Genomic DNA, 19763 nt, shown 5'->3' with positions numbered 1-19763 from the left:
GGGTGAAAAAACGGTTCAGGGGATGGTCAGGGCTACTTGCTATGGTGCAGGCAAGGCGTGTGGTGGCTGTGTCATTTGCATCAGTGAGACTGGGGGTGGGAAGCTGTATTATCTTGGATGCTAAGTGTGAGATTTTAATGAGTTTGTTCTTGCTGGTAACATTTAGTATGGTGAAGAAACAGGGGGAACAGTAAAGTAGAAGGGGTTGGATGATGCTTTTGTAGAGTAGCAGAAGGAGGTGGGGGGCAACAGACAGTGATCTTAGTTTGCGTATTACATACAGTCTCTGTTGTGCACGTTTCTGTATGATGGTGACATGTTCATTGAAGTTAAGCTTATTGTCCATGATGAGGCCAAGATATTTGAAAGTGCTGACCTGTTCAACTGGCTGGCCATGGATGGTGATATGGGTGAGTCCAGGGGCTGTTTTTGATGTGTGAATGACCAGTTATTTTGTTTTGTCAATGTTGAGTTGGAGGTAGTTAACAGAGCACCACAGTGCAAAATCTGTGATGGACTGGTGGTAAGCTGTGATGGAACTGTTGTCTGTAAGTAGTCCTACTATGGCTGTGTCATCTGCATATTTGTAGTAAGTGGTGTTGGGTAGTGAACTCTGGCAGTCATTTGTGTAAAGTGTGTACAGGAAGGGACTGAGTACGCAACCTTGGGGGGCTCCAGTGTTGGTGATGATGGTAGATGATGATGTTGTCCCCATTTTCACCGTCTGTGGCCTGTTGCTTAAAAAGTTGTATATCCAGTGGATGAGGAGAGGGGTGACATTCAGGTGCTGTAATTTCTTGATTAGTTGATGGCGCTGGATTGTATTGAATGCGGAGCTGAAGTCAACAAACAGAACTGAGGCGAAGTTATGGGGAGTCTGGAGGTGGTGAAGGAGGGAGTGGAGAAGGCATGCCACTGCGTCCTCTGTCCCTCTTTTCGGCCGGTATGCAAATTGGTATGGGTCCAGTTGTGTGCTCACTGTTGGTAGGATGAGGTGCAGTATGATTTTCTCCATGTATTTCATATAAAATTGAAACATATATTTCTGCTTAAATTAACTGCAAATTAAGGGTGTTGCCGCTCTGGGTTGAAAGGTGGGCGGCAGGTTGCTAGCTCTCCGCGTAGGCGTCACCCGCCCGCCTCAGCGCCACTCGAGTGCCACCTCTTTGCCAATTTTTTAATTAGCCCGGGCGTTAGGAGAAGACATGCCCTGCCAAGGCGCCACCAGGCCTGAGCGTCGAAACCGCTCTTCAGGAGTACTATGGGTGGCGTCACACGAGGTTCATCCATCTCTATGTTCAGTCCGTGCTCTGCATACGTAGCAGGACTTAGCAGTGTCTCCAGGAGACGAAATGTTTTGGAAAAAATGCCCACTGTGTCTCTTAATCCATGGGAAAATACCAAACATACTCAAAGGGTCTTTTGTCGTTGCCTATGTGGCTGTTCCTCAGTGGATTGTATGATTTGATATGTGGTTAAAGCTTGGTTACATCAGTGGTTAAAACCACTTAGTTAAGTGAGGGACAGGTCGTACGACACAGATACAGATTAATCAAAGCTCTTTGCAGTATGAACTCTCATTTCGGTACTCTAGGTAAGGTCTGGTCTGTTAGAAGCCACTGCGAAGAGGGTTCAGTGACCGCGCTCGTGTTGTTTGTGAACATATCCGGTTGAAAGTAAAGAACGTGAGCTTCGGGTGAAGAGACTTGTCAGAATCCTAGCTGAGGGGTAAAGTTTTATTGTGAAAAAAGACAGCAAGGAGGTTTAGTCAGCCTTTGCATCGTTGCCTCAGTTGTGGCCCTGTTGCGTCCAGTCTTTTTTAACACCAGGGTAAAACCTCTGATGGGTGATGGACTGAACGGACCACCGTTCTTCATCTTTCTGAGAGAGGGAACCATTAACAGAGGGGACTTCACGGATGTAGCTTGTGATGCTGGGAACCTGACTACAAATAAAGGTTCAACTTTAAAGGTGATTCAAAAAGACTGAGTCAGAAGAACAGTCCTAATGTGTTCAGTCACAAGAGAACATTGCAAGGATTGCGGCTCATTTCATGCATCCGAACACCAACATTTTAGTTGTTCCGACAAAGACTCTGAATACCCGATATGTGTACATTTGTAAGCATTAATCAGCACTCACAGTTTAGCATTGTTTGCAGTGTGTCTCATACTCCCACGTAGAATGGGAATCTGCTATGCCCCATGTGAAATACTGGATAATTTCTGAAAAGATGGCATTTTCAATTCAAGGCAATCCATATACTCCTTTTTTTCCTCTGTTTTTTAATGTCCCCGCACAGGTAGGTACGCACAAACACGCTAGTACACACAAGCAGATTTTAAAACCTTGCATCTTGCTAATATACCAACGCCGCTATTCGACGGCCCGTTTTGCTGCCACGGCACTACGGTAAATACTGGCTGCGACAAACATCAGCCGAATCCATTGAGCGGAAAACCTTGAGGGTTCAACTTGACGGGCTCTGACTTCAGTGGCCTCAAGACATACCGTAAGTCTCCTTCAGCTCGAGAAAACCTGGAGGGCCGACACAAAAAGTGATGCCTTCATATCACACGCTGGCCTTATCTTTACACGCAGCTTTGATTTTTTAACATACCTTTGAAAGTCTATGCTGCTTGTTGACACAAAATGTAGTCAAACTTAAAGCCGGCGGCACAAAGACACATTTTTCTTCAGGGCTGCTGGGCACAGATCATAGACAAACTGCAACAAGCCTTGTTAGTTCTCAAACGCGGCTATTGTAATGAGGGGTTTATAATGTTATTCCTCATGAAAAACGCTACAAAACACATGCCACACATCTTGGACTGTGCCACAAAGGCCACTACGTCCCAAATAACACTTTCTGCTCTATTTTAAATGCCTAATTACCCAGCATGCATGTCCTCTCATACCCCCAGCTCGGCTGTTGTGCCCCTTCCTCAGCTAAAGCAATACCAGCCAAATCATTTTACCCTTTTACCCGTCATTCCCCGTGTCTCAGCTAACCTTCAATTAAAGTGACAAGGTATTTGAACGTTCTAATGAAATTCCACGCAAAGTTGTGCGTTTTACCGACCTGCTTCCTTTAATTAAAGTCGACACGTGTAAGATATTTGCATACTGTAACCTTGTAGTTAATCCCAGGCTTTGTTTTCTCTCTAAACACTGTCTACAGTTAAATTATAACAGGTTAAAGTATGACCTGCCATCTCGCTGCGCCTCAGTCATCCCTATCATCCTTCCTCAGTCAAATCAAGCACCCACAGCGGCCATAAATAGCCTAAATAACAGACCCAGCTTTGAAATATTTCCATTCTGATTAGGTGCCGTGAGCACTAATGACAGCAGATGAAACAGACCCGATTCATCTCAAGTAGAGGCAATCATTCCACGGGAACGATTGGACCAAAAGCGGTTAGCGTGGCAGGTAAGAGAAACTGTGGGAAATCCTTTACAGGAGAAATGCATCACTTCAGATATTGTTCTTTGGAGAAAATGACTTAGATACAGTAATTGGCTTCTAAATAAGTTACGGAAAAGCAGTGAAAGTCCTTTCCCATTCTCCATGCGGGCTGTGTTATTTCTCTCCTCATGCGGTAGCTGATGCGTCTGCATATTCACCCACCCACACCGAATCAATGTCTCAGCCGCCGTTTGAACCTGTGACCTTTTCACTAGCATTTCTGGTCACCTGCTTAGGCAAGCACAAGCCATGAATTCCACTGGAAGTTATGACAGGCACTCGGAAGCTGTAATTAATTTCCGTGTCACCGCGACTCGGACAGGGGCGTTTATGTGCTGACTGAGCAAAAGCAAAGAGGTGTAAGTCGGTTTATTGACTCGAGGCACAAAATGTTAAACTGACTGTTATAAAGCCAATATACACCTCCTTCAACTCCAAATCCCATGATCCCCGTGAGCACTGTGGAGGCACTGAGTCCAGACATATCCGTGGGGTCTGTATTCCCAATGCAGTCATTTTAAGAATTAAGTGGCTCGGTCTATTGTGTTGCTTTGTGACCTCACTCAGTCAGCTCCGCCTTCTCCTTCTCTTTCTCCCTCTCTCATCTGTTCCTCTGAAGTAAAAAAAGCCCTCTGTCTTTTGTGCGATAGCGAAGGCCTCTCTGTAGACACACACACAGCAGAATACGCACACATGCACACACGGAAATCTCGGAGGCTATAGAAAGTAAACAGGATTAGCTGGCTATCCCTCGCTCCACTGTAAACGGCCTGTAATGGCACCACTGCTTCTAAATCCCTCCATCTCTTCCCCCCCTTTTCTATTAAACATGGAGGTTAATCCTCAACCCCCCTTGTCCCTAGCGCCGTGGCCCAGGATAAGCTGTCAGAGCTGGGCTGCTGATACTCAGCTCTGCTCCTGCAGCCACACAGCCCGGACACAGCATACAAGCGTGTGCGCGTTTGACAGTGTGGATTTATTGTGTGTGCGGACTTGTGTTCGTGTGTTTAAGTGTTTTTAAGCGAATGCATCCACAACAATGTCAGTGGCTGTCTGTGTTTGCATGTCTGGATGTGGATTTTTCCTTCTTTTTTTTTCTTTTTTTCTGTTGCCAAGTTCAATTTGCCTCTCCCTCTACACTTATACAATCCAATCTCAGCCGGAGTAAAAAGCTAACTCTGGAGCACCCTAAAGCATCAAAGTGCACTCAGCACCGGCAACAACCGCTCCCGACTGAGAGCCATTGACACAAAAACACTGACCCATACCTTCTGGTGCTCTGAACTGGGTCTAATGGTGGAAACTGGGTGCGGGATGATGAACCGCTAATGACTAACACACTCTTCACAGATGTCACAAATGCCAAAAAAAGTCAATGGGTTTTCCGTTCTAGCCCTCTTTCGCTCAACACGGCCGACCTGCTTGCCGCGCGGCAGGGGAAAAGTCAATATTGCTCAGCTGGAAGAGGAGCGGCGTGAACCCAGAGACATCAGCTGGAATGACCCATTCAGTTTATAGGTCATAGCCGTTGTGTTTTTCCATATTACAGGAATTAATGCTACCCCAAGTTCTGCTCCAGACCCCTGTGAAGTAATTTCAGCTTTGAGGGACAAAATAATGAATAACTGCAGTTCCTCACCTGAAGGCCATCACCTTATTTTGACCCTCTTTTCACTTAATAAAAAGGACGGGGGGAATGTAAGGGGTAGAACAGAAGGGAATAAAGGTTTGCACCATTTACTCTGAGATTATTTGACTGTCTACTAGCTTTAGAACAGGAAGGCAACTTAAATATATTTCACTGTGCATTGTACTGTGTATAACTGTGCATGTGACAAATAAAACCTACCTATCTATCTATCTATCTAAATCTTAAGGTACATCAGTGTCATTTGTACAAATTTGGCGTATCCATGTTTGGAGGGATTAAATGACCTGATCCTTCCTAGAAAAGGTTTAAGAAGGCTGTCAAACTGTGTGGTAACCAGAAGCAAAAGTAAAGTTAATAATAATGGTTACTTTCACAGTAAAATGCTTGAATATGGTTTGTAACCAGATAGTGCCTCAAAGAATTGTTTCTTTAACCTTTCAGTAATGTACATAGGTTCACTCTGTAACCTATTTGACACAATTTAAGTATTTCCAAATCAATCACTGACCGACATAGACAAAATGCTTGAAATGAAAACAAGCATGGGGCCCGTGTGTCTGGTCTTGATCATCACATATAATCACAACAGAGTTGCGAAGTTGAATGACATGCTTCTGCCCCCCTCGGATACCTTGATTGTCTCAACAGACAAAGGTAACACACTCACAGCTGGAGCATTGTCATGATTTGGATTGGCTCAGAAGCCTTTTGATTGAATCATCAGCGAACGATGAAGAAAATTGCAACACTTAGATTAAAAAGTTGAAGGTGCATGTCTGTTGACGGAGAGTACATTAAAAAAAAAAAAGTGGAGTGATATTCAGTGACAAGAAATTTTTGGGGAGAATATCCAATAACAAAGGGTAAGATTCAGCTGCAGTATGCGCTAATGGTGGATTGCTTTTGACCAAAATACAAGACAAAATACAAAAATACAACCTTCAACTTGGCCTGACTGGGTTTTTCTCAAATGCTGTAATTAGAAACAGTGGTCTTAACTTTGTCCAGGAGTTTATACCAACTACTTGGGGCAAAATGTGCGCACGGCATTACATCCAATTTTCACCCAACTCTGTCTTTGGTCTCTGCTGGCTAAACCGGAATTCTAAATAATCAGACAGTTGATAATGGGATCCCAGATATTCAATTGAATGTGACAGATTTCCAGGTCAAGACTTCCTGTTCTGTACTTCGGTCATGCATGGTTCACAACCTGACGAGCAAGTTTTAGTTTAGAGGTGACGTTTGTGGTTTGTACTCAGAGTACAAATGGGCCACAAAGGAAACCGGAAAGCTCCCAGCACCAAAATAAATTTTGTCCCGTGTCTATAGAATCTAAATATATCTCTGCAGATGTCTTTATAGATATTAGGCCTCTTCCAACTATTGAGGGAAATACCGGGTCTGACGCTTTAGCTGATAAATGCTTCAATTTGTTCATCAGGTAGTAGATAGCTCAGCTATTTGCAGCAATTACGGGACAGTTCTACACATTTCTGCGGAAAATGGCTGCCTGCTGTGGCCCGGGAATGGCAAAGTCGTCAATGCGCTTGGAAGAACAAAAAGCGTAGACTCGCATCTCCGCCGCGTGATATATGGAGGCAACGTTTTACACCGAAATGGTCTATCAGGGATAGATGTCTGCATAAGCTTGCGGCTCTTTATCACAGCGCTACTGGTTGTTAATGCATTACTACTAAGCGCAGACAACATCCACTTTCCATCTCTGTCTCTCCCACTTCTCTGCCAGCTGAGACCTGAATGCCTTTTCTGTTTGGTTGAACATTTCCTCGCCCAAAATCCACCATTCCTCACAATCACTTTTCATTTCTGTGACACATTGAGTTACTCCCGGTGCTTAATAGGAACCTGCTTTGCTGGCTCCATCTTCTAAACTCAAAGATTTTAACATGTGACGACAAACCTCACGTCCTCAGACTCCAAGCGTTCGCTGTTCCTGTGGTCACTACGTGTGAGTGAGCATGACCAATTAACAGTCAAAGCTGAAGGGAGCATTTTGTTGCCACGGCAGTCAAAGAGCTGAGGACAACAGCAAAAGGTGTCAAAGGAGGTGAAAAAAGTAAGCTGTCAATGAGGGCAAGAGGGAAAACTCATAAGAGAAATCAATGGAAAATATGGCTGAGAAGAATAACAAGAACATAAATAACAAACTGGATTAGGTGTGTATGGAAGAAAGGTGTGAAATAAATGGGGTTACAGTGCGGGATGTTAACTCTGCCGCCGAACTGGGGTGTTTTGGCTCTGACAGGAAGCTGAACAAAGAGCTGTCAGGTATTTGGACGACCATTAGCGCGACGCAGGAGAATGGGTCAATGTATCAGAGCCGGCATTACCCTTAACTGCTAAAAAGCCTTCTTTAATCACGTCAAACTCACACAGCAAGCCGCGTGAACTATTTATAGAAGCGCAGGTTATGCGCTGCAGGCAAAAATCACACAGACACAATAAAATCGCTCTCTTTCTTTGACGCCTCTTCTCTCCCGCATCACATGGGAGTAGCTCGCTGAACAGCCTGACCTTTATTGTGTTTAAGCTCCAAAAAATAAAAAATAAAATGTTAAAAAAAAAAGTTGCATGATGTGCAGAGCAACAGCCAATCAAAAAAATAAATAATCGGACAAGCAAAGACAGCGATGGAGGAATCTTTTCATACGGTACTGTGGCATAGCTTAAAACTGACAGGCTGCATCCATTTTCTTGCAAGAAAAGACGTTTGTTATAAATTAAGACACCTCATATGCAAACTCCGCCAGTCACGCCAGCAGCACCCATCCATATTTCTCTACGAAGACAATAAATGACAGCCTTAAAAGAGTTGTTTTTTTTTGCAGTGCAATCTATCTGACGGGGATGCCGGCCAGACTCGTAGCAGGAAAACCCAGCAGCTCACTGACCTGGCACCCTTGTAGTCGTTGACTCGCTAGCCCCCCCCAAGTCCCACAGAGTACATCGGGCTGTGCATCGGTGACTCACCGGGTCTTTAGCTTGCTGCGCTAGCACGGCGTAGGTGGATATCCTGCTGCACAGGCATTTGGTGTGGACAGTGGTTGACGCGAGCGTTTGGCAGCCTTCTGTGCCCCAGTTTTCTGCGCCAGCTTCCCTGGAGGTGGAGAGAAGGGGGGTGGGTGGCACGAGGGACATAAACAGTGACTGTGAGACAAATACAAAAAGACAAAATAATCACATGACTACGTGTATCTACTTTTTAAAGGGGTAGTGAAAAGGGGGACAGAAAGTTTCACAGGATTCCTCACGATGAAGTCCACCAAGTTCACCCGTTCAATCTATGGGTTTAACATTCAGGGATGAGCACTCACACGCACTGACAGCCTCTTTCACTCCGCTGGCATTAGAAAGCCAATGTGACCCCGCTTGTTCGTCTCCGTGTTTAGCACCTTAAACACTTTCTTTCTTTCACATCTTTGTCCATCCCTTTCTTTCTGTCTGACCCGATCTTCTTTTACTCACAAGAATACCCTAATAGTCCTGAGGCCTTGAGGAAAAATGAAAAGGGCTGCATCAGCTAACGGTAACAAAAAAAAGAAAAAAGCCCAGAGTGGTTTAAATGGTGGATGGAGGTTATTCGGCACTAAATGGTCAATTGCTTTGACGTTCAACAAGTTACTGAGGGAAGCGAGTGCCAGAATCTCATACAATAGAACCTTGTACACTTTATTGCACTACATCTCTCCGCTCTTCCCTTTATTTGCCCCCTCCCTCCATTTCACTCCCCTCTAAATGCTCCCTATAGAGGGCTGAGAGTAGAGGGTCGATCAATAAGATTCTAACTGAACTAATTACCCCGGCAGTTCGCACTCCACATTAACCTCATGTTTAACCCTAGACACACTTTTATTCCAGTCACAAGAGACAGGTGGAAGCATAATGGGAGACATATGAGCGGCTACAGAGACGTTCTGATGGGGTCAAGGAGGCCAACTTCATGACTGGTGGCAAAAGAGGCTGCAGGAAATATTTAATTGACTGCTGACCCTTGGCCTCGCACAGTGCTTCTGTGCTTTTTTTCTATTTCTTTCTTCTTTCTCTGTCCGCTCTTTCCAGCATTTGAAACAGATCTGTGGCTCCTTTGCACGTTAGTCCGGTCTGATCGGGCCACGTCCTGACAAGTCAGATTAGTATGACAATAAAAAAACACCCCGACAGACAGATTTGACACTTTGGATTCAATTCAATTTGACTTGTATAACAGTAAGAACTATCAACAGTAGTCTCTAAATGCTTGGCAGAAGAACAGAGACTGAAACCCCTGAAACAGGGCAAGCACAAAGGCAACAGTGGCAAGAAAAATCCCTTTCAACAGGAAGAAACCTTGATCAGAACTTAGACTCGATTTGAGGCCAACCAGGTAGAAAGACAGAAAAAAAAAAATGTAGACGTAGACTGATCACCCACAACATTAAAACAGGATAACATTGACCATCTTGTGACAATACAATGTTCTGCTGGGAAACCTCTGGACCTGGCATTCGTGCAGATGTTACTTAGACATGTACCACCCACCTAGACCAGACCAGGCACCCCCACCCCATAACAATGACACTCCTTGATGACAGCAGCCATCCCCAGCAGGATGCAGCCTGACACAGACAAACACAAAAACGGTTTAGGAACAACTCGAAAAACAGGTAAAACAGCACAAGGTGTTGACCTGGCCTCCAAATTCGCTGGATCCCAACCTGATCAAGTATCTGTGGGATGCACTGATCCGCAGAGGTCCCTCCCCTCAACCCATAGGACCCAAAGGCCCCAACTAACAACATTCTGCTGCCAGACGCCACAGAATACCTTCAGAAGTCAGAAGTGTGAAGTGAGCTGTACCCAATATTAGGAAGGTGGTTTTAATGTTGTGGCTGATTGGTGTAAAGAAAGGATTAAGAGCTGATCCGACAAATATCGTCTAAGCGGTTTTTGTAGGGCAAGACATTACACAGAGGCACAAATGACCACAAGAGACTTGAAGCAGTGGTGTCCCGACTCCTGCATGACTCTCATATCACTGATGCTGCATTACGACTGCAATTTCAGCAGGTGGGTAGAAGGTCACCTCACGGCTCTTACAACAAATGCTCCCTAACAAGCAAGATCTTTGATTTTAGGTCATAAAAATGCACCTAGTGACTGCGTGAGAGAAAAAAAAAACAGCATGCTCTGCGTCTTCATAATTGGTGGGCACCAATAAAGAAACTCATTTATGTCGCGAATTGACAGTCACAAAGATTAAAAGTGGGAACCAAAAAATAATAATTTGGCTAATGCTTTTAATAAACAAAACGCAGACTGCGCTTGTTCACTTTCGCCTTTCTTCTACAAACATTAGCGGAAAAGATGAAACGCAATCACACTGCGGATGCTACGGTGTTCTTTCATTACTAATGCTTTAGTGGAGAACTTAATTACCTCATCCCGCGCTCACAGCAATGAGCACCCTCTGCAGCGAACGGAGAGAAAATTTAATAAAGTGTTGCCTGTGTAAAGGCTTCACTGTATTAGGATTTGCATAAGGCTTTCAATCTTCAAATTGCTCAATGCGCTAAAAAAAGCGGACTTAGACTGGCAAAACTGTACATCTGAGCACCACTTAAATCTCGAGGGGAGGATTTGGTGACAGTTTCACTTTATGAAAAATAATAAGCCGGCTCTTGGTTCTTGTTGTATTTACGGCATCCTTAGGAGCATTTTGGATTTTACCCAGCCTTCGGAGAAATAACGAGAAGACACTTTTAAAGGAGGGGGTTTTAAGATACCGCTCTTCTGCAGTATGTATTACCTATTTTATTTATTTATAAGAAAAGTATGGAAAACTCAACTTAAGCTGCCTTATTGTAGGATTGCTTGTTTTCCCAGCTGAGACACAGTAACAATATGAGTTTTGGTTTGATCTAACAAGTTAAAAAATTCCCACATTATGTTATTTTTCTGACAGATACCGTGCACTCAACATTTAAAAGTGCAAGACTGCCTTTGCCTAGCTTATATATAAATGTTCCTTAACTTTTTGATAAAGATATCTGTTGCTCTGTGTTACACACTGTTTGCAAATATCAAGTGCTGCCTTTATAGATGCAATATAAAATGTATAAAAAGTAAATTAAAAGCTAAATTGTTATGCTTTTAATTTGAAAGTAAATTAAAATCCATCAGATTTTGGATTACTAGCATATCTCTGTCAATAAAAAAACACACCTGACAACAGATAAATCGAATTACCTGAGCTGCTTCTGAATGTTGACTAAAAACCTGACACTTGCCAGCAAGAACACGTTAACTACAACACGTCAGCCTCGCAAACTAAATAAATAATCCCACCCTGACAGGCCAATCTCGCCTGATGAGAGCGACTCCGAATGACAGGAACGCGTCAGGTTAATTCTCAAATGTACACCTGATGGCGCAGGAGTGCACACACACACACACACGCGCGCGTGCTCAGAAATATATGGTGCACACACGCACACACGCACACACACACATCAATTCATAATGTCACTAATGAGACGTGAGTGCGATTCCCTGATGATCCTCATCTGCACGGTGACACTTCAAAGGCTGAGGATCGGAGAACGAGTCACAGCGGTGAGGCTCGGAGACAGTTTGACAGGTAGCAGCATGGAGCGGGGTTGTGTGTGTGACTGTGTCGCAGAAAGAGAGAGATGTATGAAAAAAAAAAAAAGACGTGCACTTGTCATGTTTTATGAGGAAATCCTCCAAAGTGTGTACAATTTGTGAGTATTTTCAAGTTTTTGCGTTCTTATTAAAAGATGATATGTTCATCAGGTGAAACAAAACACAGGTTTCAAAGCTATAGGTATCCATGAAATAAAAAAAAAATATGCAAGCAGTACATGTCGCTTGTTGTTTAACTGACAGACCGGCATATGTACATACTAGCGAACGCATGTGTGCTTTTCATTTACTTACACAAATGATCTGACTACACGCAACAAAGAGGCACAAACATATACAGTACTCTGCGCCAGCCTACCCACAAAGACAAGTCTGGCGTAATGAGAACCCGTCCACGCGCAAAAACACACACTATCTGTGACCTATTTGTTTTGTCAGCTGAATTTTCAGTCAATTGACCGCTGACCCTCTTCTGCTTCGGCTGAATCTGATGGCTCGTTTTGAGGCATTTAAGCAAAGAGCCAGCTTTTCGTTTAGTTTTTCTGTCAATGTTGGCTGATCTTTGTCATTGCGGGATCCCACAATAGCTACGGATACGCTGCGTTGCCGCCGTGAGTCCCTTGCGGGCTCATATAGTAACAGATTATCAGCGGGGCCTTGGCGGCTAGGGAGGATTAAAAGGAAACAGCTTTTGTTTTACTTTTGAGTGAATCACGCGCCGCTGTCAGCTCTTCTTATCGTGGAAAACAGGTACCAGATGTACAAACAGATGTACATGTCAGTATAGTCGGTTTACAGGCTATGAATCCCACATGTATACTGCAAAGACATCCACCTGGCACTATATAAAAGATAAAACAAACAGGAATGCATACTGTATATACATCATCTAGTTTAGAATAATCAACACATCTGTTGTTTGTTCGCAAAGAAAAAGTTTAATTTAATGACCTGCTTCATTTCAACAGGTACTTATCCCTCAGTGCATATGGGGATTGCACAGTTTACTCTGATCAGCCTGAGTCAACAACTTACATATATACTCAACAAGACAGAGTGACTGCAGGCAAGCAAAAGTCTCCGGCACCGAGGTGTTTTGAGATAAATGCTATCATCAGCATGCTAAGAGGCGTCTTTCCTCAGTCTGTTAGTATACAGTATTTGCCGAGTTCATCATATTTAAGCTTGTAAGCGATTTGAAATTCACCTGTGAGGTTTTGCAGGTTCGCAGCCAGGTGTTCGGTGTTGATTCAGTTTGGTAATTCAATGTTTGCCAGTTAGGCAAATAATGCCAAGTAGGTCAGTAGCTGTCGTTAAAGGCAAAAATGTCAACATATGATTGAGTTGGGCTGAGGGGACTGCAGCATTCATTCTGCAGCCGACCGAGAACGAAACACATTTTGTGCCCGTCCATCTCGTCTGCACAATATATGGAAAATACATGATGATGATATGGCTGGCTGCGAATAAACAAATATTGAAATGTGCCCACATTTTCCTGGCTCTCCTCTCCTTTCTCAGCCACCGTGCTAGCTTAACATCACCGCTAAACTGACACCAATTAATGTGAGGGTAGCTGACGGCTAGCTGGGGCTTCATCTAATTGGCCAAGCCGTCTGAACGCGTGGCCCAAGCATCCGGTGCTCCTCACAGGACAGTGTTTGCACGCTAACTGTGAATGCATGGCACCAGCGTCCCATAGTCCAGCGGGAAAAAATGCAGTCTTCCCACTGACAGGCAGAAAGAAGTAGAATCTGAACGAACTTTTGAGATGTACAACCTTAGTATAAGATTGTACAAAAACATTACTAAGGCAAGGAGAGGGCATCTTGCTTGGTTCAATTATGGTAAAAGTAAATTTGGACTTTGTCTTCAGCTTCCCGACTCATCTTTTTTTTTTGACAAAAGACAAAACAAAAAGAGCGCTGCTGTAGTCGCAAGCCAGATAGTAAGGGATTGAGAGGTGAATCATTGAAATCAAACCTAATTTTCTAATTGTTTCATGGCAGTTACGCCCTAAAGTAAAAATGAACTCGCCCACATCCGACACGGTCATTCAGATTGCCGGATTCTGTGTCAATGCATGCATCAGTGGGTCTCAGGGACACTACTGTAATGTCCTTATTGTGCATGTTCAGATCAGGATAACACAAAGTATTGGTCAACCCTTTTGACTTACTGAAATATATTAATGGAAAAGTAAAAAATGTCGACCTGCTGGGGGGACTGCTAAGAGATATAGAAAAGCACTTCCTCAAAAACAGTGTAAATTGACCTTTTATGTCTACACCAGCTCTTGACTGAGAGGCCAAGTCAACTACATCCTGTTAAGAAGCGAAAACAAAAACAACAAAAAAAAAAAGGTTAAACATGCTTTGAATTCCCAAAACTGAAGGGATTGATGTAGGGATTTCAGCTGAAAGTAAAGTCACTGATAAAGCCTCTGCCACGCGCACATACGCGCAAGTGGTGAAGTGGTGGTGCCAGTGACCGTCATGCAAAGCAAAAAACAGTATACTGAAACAAATGGCATTTAAACAATTAAAAACGTTCACATGGAAAAAGTAAGTACAGTCCTAAACTTATCACAGCTTTAAAATTAGGATTAGATGTCCCAGATTAGGAGCCAATGATTACAACCTCATTAAGGAGCGACAGGTGGGTCGTGTGTTATTTAAACCTCTGATTTGATGTTTGTGGCGACTCCAGGGGCTTCAGAAAAAAAACTAAACCCATTGTTGATACCTTAGTCCGTCAAATGATTTAAAAAGCTCTACAAATTATTTTAAATTAAAATCTTTCCCCACTAAAGGAAAAATATTCAGTCCCTGAAAAGACTGCTGGGGGGAAACTCCAGGAGTCTCTTAGAGCCACATCCTTTCATAAGATCTGCAAGCAACTACGACATTTGTTGGTGTCGAGTGTGTGTGTTTTCAATGAGACAAAGAGATTACATAAATTCGACCTCAATGAGAGCCCTGCCAGGAAAAAAGCCTTAAAGCATTAAAGCAAATCAAAAGTTTGGCAGTGAATTTGCAGGTAATGCGGTCCAGACACATCACCACAGTAACAGCAGACATGTTTGGAGTTTTCAGCCGCAGAACCTCGCACCAAATATGAAGCACGGTGGCGCAGATGTTAAGGCTTGCCGTTGCCTCGGTGCCTCAGGGACTGGTCAGCGCGCAGCATTTGACAGAAATACGACTTCTGCCTCAAGTCAAAGAGTGCTTGAACATCACGTGAGGCTATCTCTCTCCAAGTTGAAGCTGAAGTGGCAGTGGAAATTCAGATGAGTAACATTCCTAACCCTTATCTTAACCATAAGAGATTGAATCCCATTTCAAATTTAAAATGCGAGGTGCATGAAAGGAAACTCTAAAGGAGACATCTTGAAAGTAAAGGAACTCTGCATTGAAGAGGCAGTCAAACATTTTAGCAAGCCGATGTCAGAATATGGTGGTCTGAAATACGAAGCCCTGATGCCTAGTTTGTACTTACATTATATCTATCTTATGTCAGGCACTGCACCACAGGCTAGGCTGTTCATCAGGCAAAGCTATGATTCATTAATTTGAAGCAGTCGGTGCCATTCAGTTTGCGCTAACATCCCTGCTAAGAAGTCAGATCGGTTTTACATGAGAAAATGTTGTTCTGCAAAGTTGTTATTGATTTAATACGGATTAACACTATCAGCTAATTTTAGCTGCTGGCAAATGCTGTCAAAGCTGATTAATGAGATGCCACCGCGAAATAAAGTATATTTCAGCCATTTTTACTTGACTTCAGTAGATTACATGCTCATTCCTCTGCTCCCCGTGGCTCACTTCTAGCAAAATGCGCTATCAAATATGAGAAAAATATTTGCCTCCGTGCCATCAGTGGTCAGACGCGCATGCCAGCTCAGATATTACACAGGAGGAAAATATAGACGGGACGGAAGGGCAAAGACAAACAGCAATAAAATGCGAGACAAGAGACAAAGAGAAGGCGCTGGGGGATGAGAAATGAATTTCACACTTCAGTAGCATGTAAATCTCAGAAAGTTTTGTCCTCATTACAAAAAGAATGCTTTCATGTCAAATTACTATAAAGTCTTTAGAAGACAGCAGGGCCAAGTTTAAAATTCAGTGCATGATAGCGTGAAGTCAATGAGCAAATTGGCACAGATACTGTATAATGCAGCGAGAGTTGGTGATACACAGTAGAAACAGAGAGCTAATGAGTCATAGACAGAATTAACAGGAGGAAGGAGATCGTCTGTTGGAGCACGAAAGGATTTTAAGGATTATGAAGGTAAATTGATTGAGTTAGAGATACCAGTGTATTAACTTCCCCGGACACCGGCGTCACTGACACTTCTCCCTCTCCACACGGTACAGTGAAACGGTCAGCACCTAATCATCATCTATGAAAGCTGTTTAGTGCGGCTTCAAAATTAAATGTCCTAGTATATGGTATTCTTTTAAAAAAAAACAATACACATTAATAGCCTGTAAACCAACCTGAACTCTCTCCGCCCACAACAGTTTGGGGAAAGTTGGTCTGGAGTCACTCCATTGGGAGCTGATTATTCCCCAGCCGGGTCAATCAAATCATTTGGACAGGCTTCATGCAGTGGTGGATAGGAGAGTTACATTGACAAAGCCATATGCACCATCTGAGAGCCATTGAGCTGAAATACTTCACAACAAAAGGGCTCGGATTGGTTATATGACTACCCAGATTTTTGCAGAGGTATATTTTTCCTTCTTTATATCGAGTGAAACACATCCCCATATTGAAATCCAAATGGTGTGTTACCTGACTCATACTCTGCAGAGAATTGAGTCTGGCTATGCCATACTGTATAAATGAGGCAATAAACACAAATATTGAACCAACAGATACTAAAGCATCACGCTGTAATATACGATACATGCAATGAGGCACCAGTGGTGAAATTACACAGTTTTTATTCCAATTAACTTGCCTGGTACTTTACATTGTGCATTGTGCTGACATGTGGCAGCCATTAGGGCTGGACATCTTACAGCTTTTTATTCTTATTGACAAGTGGAGCCAGGTGACTGCAGCTCTCACTTTGCACTGCTGCCTGATTGAAAATACCATCAGAACTGTTCTAGTATCTCGGGAAAATACTACTTCATTCAATACTAGCTATCTGCATTATGCTGTGTGCCCTTTTTCAATGGAGATTGCTATGCAGGTCCATAGGTTTGCTATATTGTCTGTCATACCTTTGTCGCGCCTTTATCTCTATGCATTGCGTCGATTTTATTTTATATGCAATGTATGTTGAAGTGCTGAAATGTCATGAACTGCATTCTTTCTAATCATTTTGTAATTATCTGCCCGAGAACACAAGGGCTTGGACATCCAGCTGTCTGTAACCGTGTCAAATGGGTTTTAATTGGTCAAGGAATCTCCAAATGTCATCCTTTGTTCCCAAAGAATTTCCTCAGGGCCGAATTCAGCTGTAAAGTTTAATCCACTATTTAGATGTCTGTTTTTTGGGGGTTTTTTTTCAGGACCAGTGTGTAAGGGTTTTTGGCATCTGTAGGTGAAACTGCGGTCGCAACAAATTGAATACCCTTCGCTATGCTCGACCTTTTGAAGCGTATCTTCTTATGGTGGCCAGGACAAACAGAAAAGGCCCTCCTTAGAGCCGGTGTTTGGTTTTCTTTGGTGCGCTACCCGTTCCCTATGTAGATACCCTAAGAAGGGCTAGTTTTAAGGTAATGTTGATATAAAAACTATTAAACATCACATAAACAATATAAGGATATCCATAAATCCCACAGATTGGACCTTTAAGACCAGACATAAATCTTTCGTTATTATTATAGTTGAGTCTACTACAAACTTCTAAGTTGTAACACCATTATTTGATTGTAGTTTTTCACATTTAAAGAACGAGAACCGAACTATTTTTTTACAAACTTTAAAAAAAAAAACATTCTGCCATTCATGATCTGCCTTGTTACTTCTACCTCTACTACGTAATCATACGCGTATAACGCCTGGAGTTTAGTCTCAGTCGGGATTGAAGTCGCTGAAAGAAACCGGCTGATGGGATTTTTTTTTTCTTGAAGACACTGCATTGTGGTATGTCTCAAGGGAGCCAGATTGCATATTCACCAGAGGCAGTACATGTTGGGCATCTACTCTAAATACAGCTGGGGAGCACTGAAGCAAATCTTCACATGACACAAATCATCTCTACTTACCCGGCCCTTCACACCGCCTATTATGCAAGGCTGACCGGCGCACATTCACAGTACAGTAACTGCCACAATGTAGGGTCCCTGTTTGCGTTCCTGTGCGTGTGCATGTGTGCGTAGCTACGCGTGTCTGCATGCATAAATATATTTGACCCAGATATTAACTCTGCAGCAACTAAGCCGCCCCTCCGAACACTGTCTGATGTAAAGATGTATCCAGAAAAACATGCGGCAAGATTATGTGAAGCTTGTCTACATGCAAGGCCATACAGCACATGTCTCTAAATGTTATCTCCACTGTGGTAAGTCGAACATGCAATATTTATCGATGTGAGTCCCACGAGTTATGGAATAATTCAGAGAAAAAACATATGAATTTGACATCTGCTCTGATGCTTACATCGCTTTTATGGCTGGATCAATGTGTAGGGGATAAAAATGAAGTCACAAGGCCAGAGATTTGAATACTAAGAAATATTTCAATAAGATGTTAAAAAAAAAAAAAGTTTGCAGCTTCTTTATTCCACTTCACAGACGTTTAACTGAAACTTTGAACAGGGACAAATGTACTGTCCTTGTTTTTTTTTTTCTCCCTCCCGTCTTTGTTGTGGCTCATGTCATGTGAGGTCGTCGCAATAGTAACTTTCCTTCCCGGTTCCTTCTTGATCCTTGTGTGAGGAGGATGAAATGTCAGTGACCTCCACTGCCCCCATCGGCTCTCTGGCACAGCCCCGAGCTAATTTATAAGCCTCTTTCCCGGGATTATCTTTCTTCCTGGTGTGCAAGCTAATGAGCGAACAGCAAACGCAGAGATACCGGTTTCGGTTACAGCCATAAATGGGTATGACGCTCTTCCAGTCTGCAGGAAGGGCATGCCACACAGCTGTGAAGACAGTGGCTCCTGCAGAAACTCCGCCATCAATCCGACCAATTAAAATAAAATCATCCGGGTTTTCGGATGTTGCATTGGATAGAGGATGTAGAAGGTTTCTCTTAAAACCAGACATGCTCTAATTGACTTGCCAGGGGTTCAAAGGGGGCACATAAGGCCAAGTACTAACACAGTGCCCTCTCAGCCGACTTCCAGCAGGTCAAGACTAAAGAGGATAAAGCGCAAGTCAACAAGATAAACATAAGGCAAATGGTGCACCTGACAGAGGGCAACATATACAATCGCTACAAAAGCAATGCACAATTGTCAGGAGCTCTGAAGATACCAGCCACTAAATGACCTCAATTTTTAAGTGGTATAGATGTTACTTACCTTGTGGATCTTAAGCTCAACAAGTCCGGCAGCGTCGAGGCAACGTATCTCAGCTGTCAGCGAACAGTGAGCCTTCCTGTTTTTTTTAAACCACTTATTCTAATAGAAACCTCGCAAACTAATCACTACAAACGCCTAAAGCCATCTTCATCTAGGACGCTGTTCAGTGGAAACTACATCAGTCCTAAAGGTTATCCCTGTCTGTACGGTGTGATAAACTGATCCATTCCGCCAACACTGGTCACATGACAGTGCAATCGATAGCAGCCTCGGAATAAACAATCCAAACCTGCTCTACATAACTTTTTAACCCGTCTGAAACAGTAGAACTTTACAAGAAAACTGCACAAACAAGCCACCCACTTGTGTCCTCGAGGTCCAGGAGCAGAAAGGAACCATAGCTAAGGCATGTGCACGTAGCTTGTTAGCAGTGATCCCAACATATTAAAAAAAAAAAAAGCTACTTAGAGGCATCAAAAGTAACCCGACTGT

At 43.2% G+C, this 19763-nt stretch overlaps 1 protein-coding gene across 1 annotated transcript in view; it reads right to left on the bottom strand.

Annotated features, from left to right (window-relative positions):
- The window catches only part of adgrb2 (adhesion G protein-coupled receptor B2), a 145604-nt gene that overhangs the window by 46648 nt on the left and 79193 nt on the right, over positions 1 to 19763 (bottom strand). Inside the window, exon 16 of the mRNA XM_084563382.1 lies at positions 8115 to 8241. Within this exon, the coding sequence (XP_084419508.1) occupies positions 8115 to 8241 (127 nt within the window). The remainder of the gene's footprint in view (positions 1 to 8114; positions 8242 to 19763) is intronic.

Source organism: Chelon labrosus (genome assembly GCF_963514085.1).
Source record: "Chelon labrosus genome assembly, chromosome: 16".
Classification (NCBI taxonomy): Eukaryota; Metazoa; Chordata; class Actinopteri; order Mugiliformes; family Mugilidae; genus Chelon; species Chelon labrosus.
The sequence above is the reverse complement of the archived record's forward strand: the minus strand, read 5'-3'. Positions and strand labels throughout refer to the sequence as shown.